The sequence below is a fragment of the Trachemys scripta genome, chromosome 5 (genome assembly GCF_013100865.1).
Source record: "Trachemys scripta elegans isolate TJP31775 chromosome 5, CAS_Tse_1.0, whole genome shotgun sequence".
NCBI classification, from domain to species: Eukaryota; Metazoa; Chordata; order Testudines; family Emydidae; genus Trachemys; species Trachemys scripta.
In genome coordinates, this window is record NC_048302.1 from 67,646,181 (window position 1) to 67,661,892 (window position 15,712).

At 38.9% G+C, this 15,712-nt stretch overlaps 1 protein-coding gene across 1 annotated transcript in view; it reads left to right on the top strand.

The window, feature by feature from the left end:
• The first annotated feature begins 5,216 nt into the window (after window positions 1-5,216).
• Window positions 5,217-15,712, top strand: part of ANXA10 (annexin A10) — a 49,902-nt gene continuing 39,406 nt past the window's right edge. Inside the window, exon 1 of the mRNA XM_034772047.1 lies at window positions 5,217-5,370. Within this exon, the coding sequence (XP_034627938.1) occupies window positions 5,353-5,370 (18 nt within the window). The 5' untranslated portion in view covers window positions 5,217-5,352. The remainder of the gene's footprint in view (window positions 5,371-15,712) is intronic.

A 15,712-nucleotide genomic window follows, 5' to 3' on the forward strand; every position in this document is an offset into this window, starting at 1 on the left:
ACCCAATAAGGCCGCTCTCCCCAAGAACCTAATGCAGCGGATTTCAAATTACCTGCAGGAGAGCTTCCTTGAGATGTCCCCGGAGGATTTCTGCTCCATCCCCGGACATATAGACCGCATCTTACTGTAGCTGCAGTAGCAGGGACTAAACAGTAGAGCGGCTTGGGCAGGACAATCATGCAAAACCGGACATTGCTAGATTTTTTTCAAATAGTTGCACTGCCCATGACTGAACCGTTAAGTTAATCAAACTAATCATGAGAAACCCATTTTTTAAATTGTTAATAATCATGTTCTGTTACAAATAAATGTTTAGATGTTTACAACACTTACTGGATGATCCTTCACCAGATTCTGTGTCCGGGGTAACGGCTGGGGAGGGTTGGTAGGGGATCTCTGTAAGGGTGATGAAGAGATCCTGGCTGTCGGGGAAATCAGCGTTGTGAGCGCTGTCGACTGCCTCGTCCTCCTCATCTCCTTCCTCATCTTCCCCGTCCGCTAACATGTCCGAGGATCCGGCCGTGGACACTATCCCATCCTCAGAGTCCACAGTCAGTGGTGGGGTAGTGGTGGCGGCCGCACCGAGGATGGAATGCAGTGCCTCGTAGAAACGGGATGTCTGGGGATGGGATCCGGAGCGTCCGTTTGCCTCTTTGGTCTTCTGGTAGCCTTGCCTCAGCTCCTTGATTTTCACGCGGCACTGCGTTACATCCCGGCTGTATCCTCTCTCTGCCATGTCTTTAGAGATCTTCTCATAGATCTTTGCATTCCGTCTTTTGGATCGCAGCTCGGAAAGCACGGACTCATCGCCCCACACAGCGATGAGATCCAAGACTTCCCGATCAGTCCATGCTGGGGCCCTCTTTCTATTCTGAGATTGCACTGCCATCAGTGCTGGAGAGCTCTGCATCGTTGCCAGTGCTGCTGAGCTCGCCACGATGTCCAGACAGGAAATGAGATTCAAACTGGCCAGACAGGAAAAGGAATTCCAATTCAAATTTTCCCGGGGCTTTTCCTGTGTGGCAGTTCAGAACATCCGAGCTCTTACTGCTGTCCAGAGCGTCAACAGAGTGGTGCACTGTGGGATAGCTCCTGGAGCTATTAGCGTCGATTTCCATCCACACCTAGCCTAATTCGACATGGCCATGTCGAATTTAGCGCTACTCCCCTCGTCGGGGAGGAGTACAGAAGTCGAATTAAAGAGACCTCTATGTCGAACTAAATACCTTCGCGGTGTGGACGGGTGCAGGGTTAATTCGATGTAACGGCGCTAACTTCGACATAAACGTCTAGTGTAGACCAGGCCTGAGAGAGAGAAAATGAAAGAAGACAGAAAATGAGAAAATGATCTGGAGAGAGACAGAATGTTTCTGGGCTAGATGGAACAGAAAAATAAGGGGAAAACCAAGATAACATTTTGGTTGTTAGTTAATTGTATTTAAAATATTTATGATCCTTCATGTAACTGTATTTTGTTTGCACTCACCCCATGTTTGGGCAAAAGGGATAACTGGACTATTTTGAGCACTGCAGTTAAAATGATGCCATGGCTACATTCGATTCTATAATAATTAAACAAAATAATTGACCAGAATATGCAATTCCCCTTCAGCTGAGGAGAGTGGACCTGTCCCTACACCTCCTTCTGTTCTGAAGAACTGTTACTTGGGAATGTTGGCAACTATGCAAAACCCCAGCACTAGCAGCAGGGCTCCACTTCTCTTGCATAAGGAATGCATGATGCTGGTATGTCAGAATTTCTTTCCCTATCGTGTAATTGGGAAAGAAAAGATGCTTAAACAATAACTACACTGGCCTCCCAAAACTCCTGGGACTAGTTTCCACCCCTGAAACACCTCCTGCACTAAATCCATATCCATTTGGGGTTTGTGAAAGTGTAGTGATTTATGTTAAAGTGGACAGAGCTGGAGAATGTAAATGAACATGGGAAACTAGGTTTGATTGTACTCAGTTCTTCAAAGAAACAAACATTGGGCCAGATTCACTGAACATCACATAGAGGTGTAAGTCACAACTCCTTGTGCCAGCCTGGCCTTGCCTCACCTCACAGAATGAGGAAGACAGAAGGCAGACAATGGGATTATTGTAAACATAATCCATTTTGTATTGTACTGAAGATTAATCATTCATCACACTGCATTTTAATTACTCTTAACAGTAAAATAACAAATAAAAAAAAGTGAGAGACTGCAAAGAGAAGCTAATATTTTGTTTCAAAATGTGGACAGCAAGGAAGCTTAGCTTCTGTTCTGGGTTCTGCCACTGCCTTGTTGTGTGACACTGGGCAAGTCACTGAACTTCTCTGTGGTTCATATCTGTAAAACGGGGATTAGAATGTCTAAGTCATTTTTATAAAACACTTGAGGTACAGGGGATGTAAAGTGCTATAAGTGATCAGATTTATTTATTATAATAAGTACAAAGGAAACATTCTTGAATTAACAGTCATCAGGTTTAAAACAAACAAAACAAACACAATACACAGTCCATCTGTGGAACTCATTGCCAGGGGATGTTGTGAAGGCCAAAACTATAACTTGGTTCAAAAAGGAACTAGATAAGTTCATGAAGGATAGGTCCTCCAGTGACTATTAGCCAAGATTGCCCAGGATGCAACCCCATGCTCTGGGTGTCCCTAAACATCTGACTACTAGAAGCTGGGAGTGGACAACATGGGATGGATCATTCAATGATTGCCCGTTCTGTGCATTCCCTCTGAAGGACCTGGTATTGGCCACTGTCGGAAAATGGACTAGTACTGGCTAGATGGACCAGTACGGCTGTTCTTAAGAATCTATCCTGCCCTACTATACTATAGGCCAAGACGATAACAGGGTTCAAAAAAAAAACTAGAGAAGTTCATGGAGGATAGGTCCATCTATGGCTATTAGCCAGGATGGACAGGGATGGTGTCCCTAGCCTCTGTTTGCCAGAAGCTGGGAATGGGCGACAAGAGATGGATCACTTGTTGATTACCTGTTCTGTTCATTCCCTCTGGGGCACCTGGCATTGGTCACTGTTGGAAGATAGGATACTGGGCTAGATGGAGTATGTCTGTTCTTATTTTCTTATGTACTGAAAGATAACATGCCATCCCAAACCCATTAAGCCTTGCATATGTCACAGGCATGCAGAAATATATAGATATTTAGGAGAGTTCTTGTTAGGACTGACATTCACAGCCACTCACATCCTACACACTATTGGATGAACCTTTCCAAGCCAGAGAATTTCTCTAGTAATATACTGGGGACTTGATCATCTGGACCCTCCTCAAGAATTGAAAATAAAAGAATAGTTCCCAAGTCAGTTTATAGGTAACAATAATGACACCAGCTCAGTAGATACCAAAGTTCTTTACAAAAGGAGGTTAGTGTCATTTTCCTCATTTACATACAGAGATATTAAGGTACAGAAAGATGAAGGGAGTTGCCCAAGCTCACTCAGGTCAGAAGAAGAGCAAGGAATAGCATTGGGTCTTCTGAATCCCAATCCAGCATTCTATCCACTAAGTCATAACACGCCTCCTAAATAAATTAACAAACCAGCTCTTCCAAAAGTGGATTATAAATAATATGATTAATATATTTTTTTTAAAAGCACAACTAAGACTGTTTGTTAATTTCTCAGCTCAAAGTAATATGCAACTCTTTAAGTCTCTTGGCAGGTATTTAGCTAGGATAGTGGTAATCCATAGTATCTTTTCTAGTAATACCATGGGATGTACACTCTGTTTTCTCACCTGTATTTTAAACTCTTAAGTAGACATGAGAGAGAAACTGTTTCAGGATATGTCACATTTCCTGATACTGCAAATTACTTTATTATAATAATATTTACTAGCAAACAGAATAAATAAAGATGGTGGCTGCTGAAAAATATCATTTTAAAGCATATAAGTACATATTCAGTCAGACAATGGTCCATCTAGCCCAGTACCTTGTCTTCCAACAGTGGCCAATTCCAGGTGCTTCAGAGGAATGAATAGAACAGGGCAATTATTGTCGTCCACTCCCAGCTTCTGGCAGTCGGAGGCTTAGGGACACCCACAACATGGAGTTGTATCCCTGACCATCTTGGCTATCCAAGATAATTCATGATTTCATAGACTTTTCTCATATCCCCCCTTAGTTCTCTCTTTTCCAAGCTGAAAAGTCCCAGTCTTTTTAATCCCTTCTCACATGGAAGCTGTTCCGTACCATTAATTTTGTTGCCCTTCTCAGTACCTTTTCCAATTCTAATATATCTTTTTTCTTAGATGGGGCAACCAGGACTGTGCACTGTATTCAAGATGTGGGCATACAATGGCTTTATATTTATATCTATACCTTTCCTAATAGTTCCTAACATTGTTTGCTTTTTTGACTGCCACTACACATTGTGCAGATGTTTTCAGAGAACTATCCACAATGATTCCAAGATCTCTTTCTTGAGTGGTAACAGCTAATTTACATACCATCATTTCTATGTATAGTTGGGATTATGGTTTTCCAATGTGTATTACTTTGCATTTATCAACACTGAATTTCATCTGCCAGTTTGTTGCCCAGTCACCCAGTTTTGAGATCTCTTTATAACTCTTTGCAGTGTGTTTTAGACTTAACTATCTTCAGTAATTTTGTATCATCACCTTACTGTTTACCCCTTTTTCCAGATCATTTATCATTTTTGGTGACAATCTCCAGGGTTGTGCAACTTCTGCAATTTTTCTCCATGTTACAGAATTGCAGTATCTCACAAACTGATCACTTGTATAAATCAGCAAAGGACCATTGGCTATGCCAATTTAAAGCATATGAGGATCTGGCCCAGTGACTGCACAGACACTATGTAGAGTCAGTACAGCATCCACCATGTCACACCAGTTGCAAATAGTCATTATAATATATACTGAGCTAAGTGACTCAGCCATAGGAAAAAATGAACTAGAGCCAGTTTAATGCTGGAAGTCAATCATTAACACAAGTATATTCTGTAGATTAATACTTCATTCCATGATTGGCTAAATTCTGTTTCTTAAATCAACACATTAGAGCAATAAGGTATTATGCTAATTGTTCTATTTGTTTTACATAATAATCCTGCTTAGTCACATATGAATAATGGTTAAGTATACACAGTGAATCTGTAAAAACTGGGGACATGCAGTGCCAAGAGCTGCTCCTACTTCATTGTTACCTGGGAGTCGAATGAGATTGGTAGAAGTGTATTAGTTTGATTGGATGGTTCCGGTCAGTCCTCTTCAACGCTATAAGAGTTAGTTACAGCAATTTTAAGTCTTTATTCTGAATCCTACTTTGAGCTCTACTGAACTTGAAGTTTTACGCCAAAATGTATTGTGGAGATTATGTAAGTATAATGATTAGTTCTGCCAAATCTTTCAAAGTTTTCTGTTTGAGTTGTCAACCTTAACAGAACGTTAGAAGCCCAGATCCTCAGCTGGTGTAAATAAGCGCACCTCCATTGTAGTCAATTTACTGCCAATTTATGCCAGCTACAGATCTGGCCCAAGGTTTATATGTGGTATCTAAAATGTGGACAACATGGAGAATGTTGTTTGTACAGTTCACATGCAGTGGCTGTATTAAAATTTTAGATCTAAGACAAAATGTGTCTTTTACCATTTACTTCTGAGGTCGAGGTCAAGATCTAATTTTGTACCATCCCTAAACAATAATGATTTATATTGAACTATAGCATTTTGATTAACCCGTTTTTTTTTTTTTTTTTTTTTTTTTTTTAAAGAAGCAGATTTAAGTAACCTTACAAAATAAATACAAGCTGAAAGAAACTTGGTTAGGACTAATTTGATAGTCAAAAAACTTGTCAAGACCTTAACAAGAAATGGAAGTTTTATTTGCAGAATCAAAGAGAGCAGACTGGTATATTGGTTTAGAAAAAGTTTTGCTTTTCTGGAGTATGTCTCTTTCCTTTGAATGAGTCAACATGAACACATAGAAATTCAGCATGATTTGGTCTAAGAACTATTTAAGACGGAATATAAGATTTTACATTGTATAGGCTTTTAATAGCTATTGTACTCATACATTGTCACATAGTTCATTAAAAATAAACAAAACTTTTGAATTCTCTGACGGAATTGACAAATATTGCCATTTGTTATATTTCATACATATATATATATTTACATTTCAGATCTTTTTCTTTAGAAGATGAATGTATATTCTGTGTTACAATGTAATGTACATATGTTTTTTGTCATTTATAAGCATTTACTTTTGTTGGGGATGTATTAAGTCATATTCAATTTGTTTATATTTTGAAAATTAAAAATATTCAAAAATGAAAAATTGACTCTCTATTAAGTGACTAATCATGGGAATGGTGTTGATTAAATGTGCCAGATTAATAAATTGGAACCAAGGTGCATGGGCTCAATACTTTTTGAGAGCAAAATATGAAACTGCTTCATATACATGGCACATGGGTAATTGTGCCGTTTAAGGAATTTCATAACCTTTTAATAATTAATGCTAGTGTAATAGTGTATTTTTCCAAAATGCTCTGTGTGTGCATCCCCAATTGTTTTACAAATCAATACAGAAAGCATTCACAATTTTTTCTTTAATTATGTATCTGAACGCAAATTATTCCAGTCTCACTGACAAAGCATTTCTTTCTAGAAAACTGTATTGCACTTATTTGTTTCTCTAGACAAGTAATTATTGAATAGGTTTCCATAATGTGTTTGTCTTTGATCTGCGATTTGGGATCTCGAGTCCATTACTAGACCTACGGCCCCACTAAAGAGCTAAAGGTTTGTTCGTTCTTTCTACTGAGTTATTAATGTATTTCATTTTACTAGAGTGAAGGAGGAAGAATTAGGCAGTCTGACACAACTAGAGGATTAATTTAATCTGCAGAAGTCACCAACTTCAGTTTCTTTTCTTCTTCTGATTAAACAAGTCCAATTATATTTGAGTAATTAGTATCATGTACTGATAGTATTGCCTGGCATCAATATTAGTATATTACATTATCACATAAGGGAATAGTTTCAGTTTATATCACAAAAAAATGTTAAATATAATATTACTAAGATTTAATGATATTGCAGCTATTTGATCTTATTATAACTTGAAAACACAGTCCAGTATTATCAAATATATAGTCTAAAATTTCTGTATATTTTGTAAAAAGAACAGGAGTACTTGTGGCACCTTAGAGACTAACAAATTTATTAGAGCATAAGCTTTTGTGGACTACAGCCCACTTCTTTGGATGCATACATCCTGCCAGACAAATAAACGTTATCTGACTTCATTATTGTGATTGCATACTGGAAATGGCTCCCAAGAGTACACAAACAGAAAAACTACCAGAAATTACATGCATCCGAAGAAGTGGGCTGTAGCCCACGAAAGCTTATGCTCTAATAAATTTGTTAGTCTCTAAGGTGCCACAAGTACTCCTGTTCTTTTTGCGGATACAGACTAACATGGCTGCTACTCTGAAACCTGTATATTTTGTCTGTTTGTTCACTGTGATTACCTGTAACTTACCCTTATCATGTCAAGCAGGGGAATAGAGGGAATGCTCAAGAGTGAGGTACTACTCAGTATAAAAGAGTGTGTCAAAATCTGACTGTCACGGAGTGTGGGGGAGTCAGGACCCTGCACCCCTCTTCCTGGGATTCACCGTGACTCTCAGCCAGCCAGTAAAACAGGTTTATTAGATGACAGGAACACAGTCCCAAGCAGAGCATGTAGGTACAACCAGATCCCCTCAATTAAGTTCTTCTGGGGGGTTTAGGGAGCTTAGACCCCAGCTTAGGGTTCCCTCGGTGAGTTGCACCACCGAGCCCAAACTGAAACCAAACCAAAACTCCTCCAGCAGCTTTCTCTCCTCTCCCCTCTGCTCCTCCTCCCCTTTTCAGTCTCCCAGGCAGAAGGTGTTATTTCTCCCAACCCCCCTCCTGGCTCAGGTTACAGCTCAGGTAGCTTCCTTCAAGGGAAGTCCCCCATCCCCAATGCAACCCCTCTGCAACATTCCCAGGTCAAATCTGCCCTGCTCCCTGCTCCGTCACACTGACCATATACTTTCCCTGAACAAAATACTGTCAAATTCTCTTATGGTATAAATAGGCATGTCTGCATTGAAGTATGCCCACTTACTCTCTCCCTGAGCTGGGGTGGGAAGAGAAGGGGAATAAGTGGATCCTTGATTGGTATATGTCAGTAGAACATTACTCCCCTTCCCCTCAGAACAAAAAGCAGAGGAGGTATTGCGACTCCGAGATATGTCTGAGTAACCGTGCCTCCCGGGGCTAGTTCTGGAATGGTGCAGTTTCACAACACGTTTTACCGAGGGCTAAAGGCACAATCTAGCCCTAACTATTTCCCAATACAATATTAATTTAGAAACATAAGAAAAAGGAAAATCATAATTAGCATTACTTTTAGAATTATTAGTTAATGTTTTAGAATAATCATCATTTTTTGTATATAGCTGGGTGGAAGATTGCCTTGATTGGAATACATCAAGGCTTAAGAATGCAAACCAGAAAGTGCTCACAACAGCAATCCTGCCAGACAAAGAAACGTTATCTGACTTCATTATTGTGATTGCATACTGGAAATGGCTCCCAAGAGTACACAAACAGAAAAACTACCAGAAATTAGATAGGAAGGCAGCCAATGTCCTTTATAAAATACATATATCAGGAAAAGACAGGAGGATTTTGAGGATGACTGAATTAGCTATGTTGAAAAGTTTCCATTACATTATTGCATCATATAATTTTCAAATGATGTGAAATATATTTAATAAATTCACATAAATCAAAACTACTATTTTTATCTAATAATAAAGCTGTACCACAGAGGATCTCTTTGTGGAAGCATAGCTAATTCATAAGGGACTAGAGCACATAGCTAGCTTTAAAGCATTAATTTTCTTTTAGAAGGTATTCACAGCTGAAAACATTCTGTCCAAGGAAATCTGACTTAGATTGTTTCTTATCAGCGATATGACTTACTGAACAAATATTATTAGAAGGTTGTTCATACTTCAGATTACTTTTTCCATCATAAGACTGCATTGTCTGAACTTTACACGCCATAATTTGATAAAAGCTGTGAAAGCAGATAGCTACAGCCTCAGCCTTTACTGAGGCTTGTGTTGTACTGCTCTAAGCTTTGGTTGATGGAAGAAAATGTTGTAACTTTCTTACTCTTACTTAGACCTGGGAGACCAATGCAAACAAGTTTTACCTACTTTTTGCAAATTCTGAATCACTTTTCAGTCTCCAGCCCTTATTTCTTCATTCCCCTCCCACTTCATCCAAGCAAACTAGTTTTATGTTTTCACAGCTGTTTGGGAAGGATCTTTTATTCAAATAGGCATTTATGTGCAAGCGATCACATCCACATATAAAGTGATCAGTCAGGCCACACCTATGACAACTGGCAGTGTGTTTTTGCACAGGAGGGTATTTGGAGGCAGCAAGAGACTATTAGAGAGTTTTAAAACCATTGGGTCTCTCAGATAAAATAAACAAATACAACATCAGCATGAGGGACAGTGATAGCAGAAGGGAGGGGAGGACAGAAGGGTAGGTAAGATGGAGGATGCTCGAACAGCAGAAAGTTCCTTTGCTTGTGGACACTTTGCTTGTGTTCCAGCCTCAGAAGATGGAGGGATGTTTCTGGAGTGGGTCCAGCCACTAAGGTGGGGATAAGAAAGCAGAGGGAGAACTCCCCCATAGAATCACCTTGATGTGGAATTATATAGAGCAAGGGTCAGATCTGCAGCTAGCCATCTACTGACTAGTTACATAAGTTCAATGGTAAATTATTCCCTTACCCAGCCCTAAAACACTCCACAGGATGACCCTCATGTTCCTCCTTGACTCAGGAGTAACTGACTCTCTGCTAACTTGTTTCCCTGATACATCTTCACTCTCACTTGAAAAACCATGATGAATGCTACCTTTTCAAACAGGGTTACAGCAAAACCAATACATAAGTAGACCAAAATGTTGTGACCAATATGTCAAAGTGAAAACAATATCTTTAAAATTAGCATACAATGTACTCTTTATTAAGCCCGTGCAGGTGTGTTTTGTGTTTTTCCTTCACTGAACATTATCTAGTATTTTTAGTCTGTTGGCATAACCACATTTCCAAAATTGGCACCTAAAGTTATACCCACAAAAATGGACTTAGATGCAGCTGCAGGTACAAAAGCCACATTTGAGTAATTGCACATACCATGTTCTGGTTTATGCATGTAAATGTGAAGTTTATGCATGCATGGGAATTTCTGAGGGCAGAGGATTTGAAAATATGGCCCATAGTCATGTATATAGTAGTATAAATGTACTCAGTGCTGTACAGTAGTAAGACAGAACATACATAAATCAGGAAGTATCCACTACATCTTGAATGTGAGATTTTAGAAGTTTAATGAAGACAATGACTGGAGCTTGAAGTATATTTAGTAGAGAAGATATTGCCAGCATGTAGGGATGTGTGGAAGAGGAGTCAGGAGCTGGCAAAGAAGCGGAGACAAAAGGGCAGATCATCAGTTGATGTAAATCATTGTAGCTCCATTGACACCAGCTGAGGTTCAGACTCATGTTTTCTGAATACACTCTATAGAACACTATTTCCTAAATGCCAAATTTTTGATGTGTTTTTATTTGAATGGATATAGTTATCATGAAATAGATCAAGTTCGAGATAATAATAAAAAGGTTCACAGTCCTGAATTCAGTTTCTTTATATACTAGAGCCCCCTTGGGAAATTGAAAGTACATTTAGATATTGGAGAAATCATCTAAAACTGCTTATTTATCTTGGGGTCCTCCCCAGAATAGTATCAATAAAAGCTATTTAGGGGAGGAATCTACTTAATGTGATTGATTTATAATCAGTGAAGATAAATCGCCCTTCTATAGCTCTCATGTGTAAACTATAGTTAAAAGCCCATTTAATGTCCATATATAAGAAGTGTCTGATACCTATGCAAGAATCACAATTTATCATGACTATGAATCTAAACTCAGTCTGCATGGGTTTTATACCTTTGTTAATCTACCAAAATGAAAAGGCATAAATGAATTACTCAGCACAATATTCATAATATCATAACTCTGGACAACGTATAAAGTGAATTACTTCAGTGCAACAGCTCTAATAATCAAAAATGCATATATAGGGCATTAGCAACTCAGGGCAGAGCAGCACAAATGTCAAGTCTGGTCCTGGTCCTGCAAGGTGTCTAGCACTCTCAATTATCCATCTCACAGAATTTTCCGAGCACCTTGCAGAACTGGACTCCTAGTGCATATTATACTTCCCTTTTAACTCAGTCCTACCACTGAAGTCAACAGGAGTTTGGCTTGCTTATTTGTTTCTCTACGTTGAATTTATTACTGGAGTCATCTCTGTCACTTCTTCTGTCTGAAGAAGAATTTATACCAACCTCTCCTTTGCTTCCTCAGCAGAGCTTCAAATGCTCAATTTTGAAATCACTGGCTGACATTTTTGCTCCCTTATGGCCTCATCCAATGCTCAATGAAATCAACAGAAAGGCATCCATTGACTTTAAGCATAGGCTTTGGTTCAGGCCCTAATGCCAGAAAAGTTAAATGATTCAAAAGTGTTTCTGTTCTTTTTAACATTCAGACAGGAATCCTGTCATTTGAAAAATATTTGGTTTGCTTATGGTGCTGGGTTGGATAATGGTCTATTTAGAGAAATTAAATGAAGTGAAAACACCCCTAAAATTTACACTGGCATCACCTTTCTTGCAGAAAACTGCAATACCATTTTTACTGCAGCAGAGTTAATATCACCATGAAATGTAATTTCTGCACACAGCAAATGGCAACATGTGTATTGTAAGTGTGAAATTCAGCCTCACAAGGTTGCCATGAGCATGAACATCACTTAGATCTTTGTAGTTTAGTCTCTTGTTTTGCCGTTTCTCTGATTTTAGCAGTTTCATATTTCAGCACCACTGTCAATTATTTCCCATGTATACTGCTGTCTAATCATTTTTATATGTGGAAAGCAGCAAAAGCATAGTCAATTTAGGGAGGTCAGATAATATTGCATTTTACACTGGGGATAAAATACTATGGCTGTACTATTGGCCTGCTGTCAATAATTAAAGTCTGACTTTTCCACTGAGGAAAACTTCAAATATGTGAAACTAAAAATAGTCTATAGGGTCATGAAAAGTCATTAAGGGTCTAATCTAACTTCTACTGAGGGGAATGGGAATATGCCTATTGACTTCAATAAAAACTGGATTGGGCCCTAAAATAGGCAGACCTTAATGCAGCAATGGCCTACAAGATTATTCAAGTATTTTAGTAGACACCTCCCTATTCTGAATGCCACAAATATCAACACAAAGCCAATTTTAGCAATCTAAAATTGAACTCATATTACTGTAATTACAGAGAAAGTTTGGGTTTAAATAAACTTATTCTTCTGTAGATCAAAGAAATTTAGTCAGTCTGGAAATCAAAGGTTTGGGTTTAGCTTTTCAAGGTTTAAGCATAAGAGTATTGAATTACAATAAAGGAACAACAACTTTAATTATCAAACTTTCACAAGCTTATTTTGAACTTCATTTCTTTCTCTAAAGTAAGGGCAAAATGTTATTAGTGCAACTCTGGCCTAGTTTTTGTTCTTAATCCAGTGTTTTGACTAGTGCTACTCTCTTTCCTGGCTCTTTTTAAGATTCCTTTTGTGTAGCAGCAAAAACAAGGAGTCCTTGTGGCACCTTAGAGACTAACAAATTTATTTGGGCATAAGCTTTCATGGGCTATAACCCACTTCATCAGATGCATGGAGTGAAAAATACAGTAGGCAGGTATAAATATACAGCACATGAAAAGATGGGAGTTGCCTTACCAAGAGTGGGGTGGGTGTGCTGGTCAATGCTAACAAGGCCAATTCAATCAGGGTGGATGTGGCCCATTCCCAACAGTTGACAAGAAGGTGTGAATATCAACAGAGGGAAAATTACTTTTTGTAGTGACTCAGCCACTCCCAGTCTTTATTCAGGCCTAATTTGATGGTGTGAAGTTTGCAGTTGGTATCAATGTTGCTTAAGGTAAATTGTCCTATACCATTGTTTCTTTAGGGCTAGTAGTTCTCCTAGTAGGCATATTAGTAATTCTTTACCTTTCTTCTATTTAGGGTGGCTTTAATTAGGAACAAAGTGTTTTCTCTTACTTTTCTTAGCTGATCATCTATAGCTGATGACCTGTCTCAAGGCATTTGCCACTACCTCTTTCCTATTTTGGAAAGGAAGCTATAGTAACTCTGTAGGTTCTTATTCACTGTTATTTATGATGTGCTCTGTGGTCCTGAAAAATATTTTACACTAATCTTCAGAAACAGTTATTGTAATGTGATTGCTGTCTTCAAGCTGTTGGAATTTGATGTACCAGTGTTATGCCTTGTCTAATAATTCATTCTGATTGATGGGGAGTTGTTACTTGAATTATTCAGAACCCTGTTGGATATTTCATTCACTGGAGGATGTTTAAAGGCTTATTTCACCTATAGATTGGGAGATATTTATTTCAGAGAAATTTCATTGCTATGCTCAAGATTTTTTAAGGATGTGTTAGACAAAGTGTATTTTGAAAATTAAAGTAAAGTAGGGAAATGACAAGGGGGGGGGGGGGAAGAGAATGAGCACTCCTGCTGGAGCCCTTCTAAAGCCCAAGCAGATGGAGGAGCAGTCATGAGGTATGCAGCATGTGTTTTTTTCTTTCTGCTTCTCCTAAACAAAATAGATCAAAAGAGCCATCTGATGTACAGACAAAACACAGGCAGCCACGGACTAAAAACTGAGTATGCTATTTGCAGGTATAGCAGAACTCAGTCAGACTGCACAAAGGAAAACAGTAATATTTGTACTTGTGGCACCTTAGAGACTAACAAATTTATTAGAGCATAAGCTTTCGTGGACTACAGCCCACTTCTTCGGATGTAATATTTGTAACTGCATTTTGGTGTTCAAACAACTCTCAGAACCTGCCTCAAAATAAAGCTGATTGTTCTGCTCCATTTGCCTTGGTTAGAGAATTACCAACTGGCCCAGCCCTGCTCTCTGGGCTGACACCAGTCTATTGTAATTGGAACCCATTATTCAGTACCAGGGCTTCTAAGCCCTGTGTATCTAGGTAGTGACTGATCACTGTTTCTTTCTCTGAGTCTTGCAGGTGTATCCCTGCAATCTGACATGCTGCTTGGTTAGTGGAACTCCGCAGTCCAACTATCTAGACCCCAGAACCAATGCTCAGCCCTCCCCAGGCATTTTCCTTGTTACATTCTTCATGAACAAAATGCCTGTAAAGCAAGGAACAAAAGCTTAATAAAAGAATTTAAGCCACAATTAAAAGAAAAACAAACAAGATTTACAGATCTATGGAAAAATAACAAATAGCCCTGAACAAGACTTCCTCAGTCAGATCTCATGCTACCTATAAATCCTGAGTTCTGGCTAGTATTCTTAAGCTAGATAGAATCTCCCATTCTTCCTAGAAAGGTTTGCTTATAAATAGCAATAGAATAGCTTCTTATTTAGAGAAGCAGCCTCCTTAAATAATGATTCTCATATTTAGTCAGGGGGCAGCTTTCCCAACCATGTACTTAGTGTCAGGAACTATGGACCTAAGCTTCTTCAGCTGAGCTTGGGGCTAACTAGCACATCCCTCAGGCTGGATAATGAGCCCAGCTGGGCTGCAGCAGATTTACCTGATTGGCCAACCTTCCCACTTGGCTGCAAGGCATCAACATATCTGCATTTAAGCTCAGCAAGGGCAACAGATTACTAACTATTAAATATTTGAGTCTACAACTTCATTCTTTTCTATGCCTTTCTTATTCCTAGCCTTACTCTACACCTACTCCTACCTTGTGCTTGTCCTATTCCTATCTACCTCAGCCCTTCTTCTTTGCCTGGTTCTTGACTTTGATTCTGACTTCTAGTTACTGTTCCCAGTTCTGATCACTAGGTAAAACTGTTATGCTTATACAAAGTACATGAAATTTTTTATAGGGGAGAACGCAACATGCCACATTTATTGAGAATACAGCAATTAGCATATGCTTTTTAGTTATTTTATATATATATATATATATACACACGCACACCATGCACACAGTTTTGCCAGTTGATGTTTATAGTTACCAGTTTGGATTAATTTAGTAGCCAGACAGATTGGTTGCAGAGGGGAGCCGGGCTTTGTTGGTCACAATCTGATGCTTTTGGAGTTGTGACAAGATGAACCTGTGAATCAGAGTGTAGGGGAATAGCAAAGAAACAGTTGGATAAGTTGATTACTGAAAAATAGTTTGATGTGGCATGGACCTTTCGTATAACCTGTGTTATGTCTGCCACAATAGGAGCCATAGGTATTGTACCTTTGTTAATCCTTTTATAGTCAATTGTTAGGCACCAGGATTGGCTGTCTGCCAGTACAGACACTGGCAGTCTGTCAGATGTGTTTCTACCAATGACCCAGAGAGTCATTCCCTTCTGCTATTTAAAAAAGGGTGGCTTGCATGATAAACTATGGCTTTTAATATAAATATAAAATCCTAGCCCTACAAAACCACCTATCTCCTAGTCCCTGACACTTAGACCAGGAAACTCCAGCCCTATTCTCCCAGAAAGGTTTCTGTGTAGAAAGTCCAGT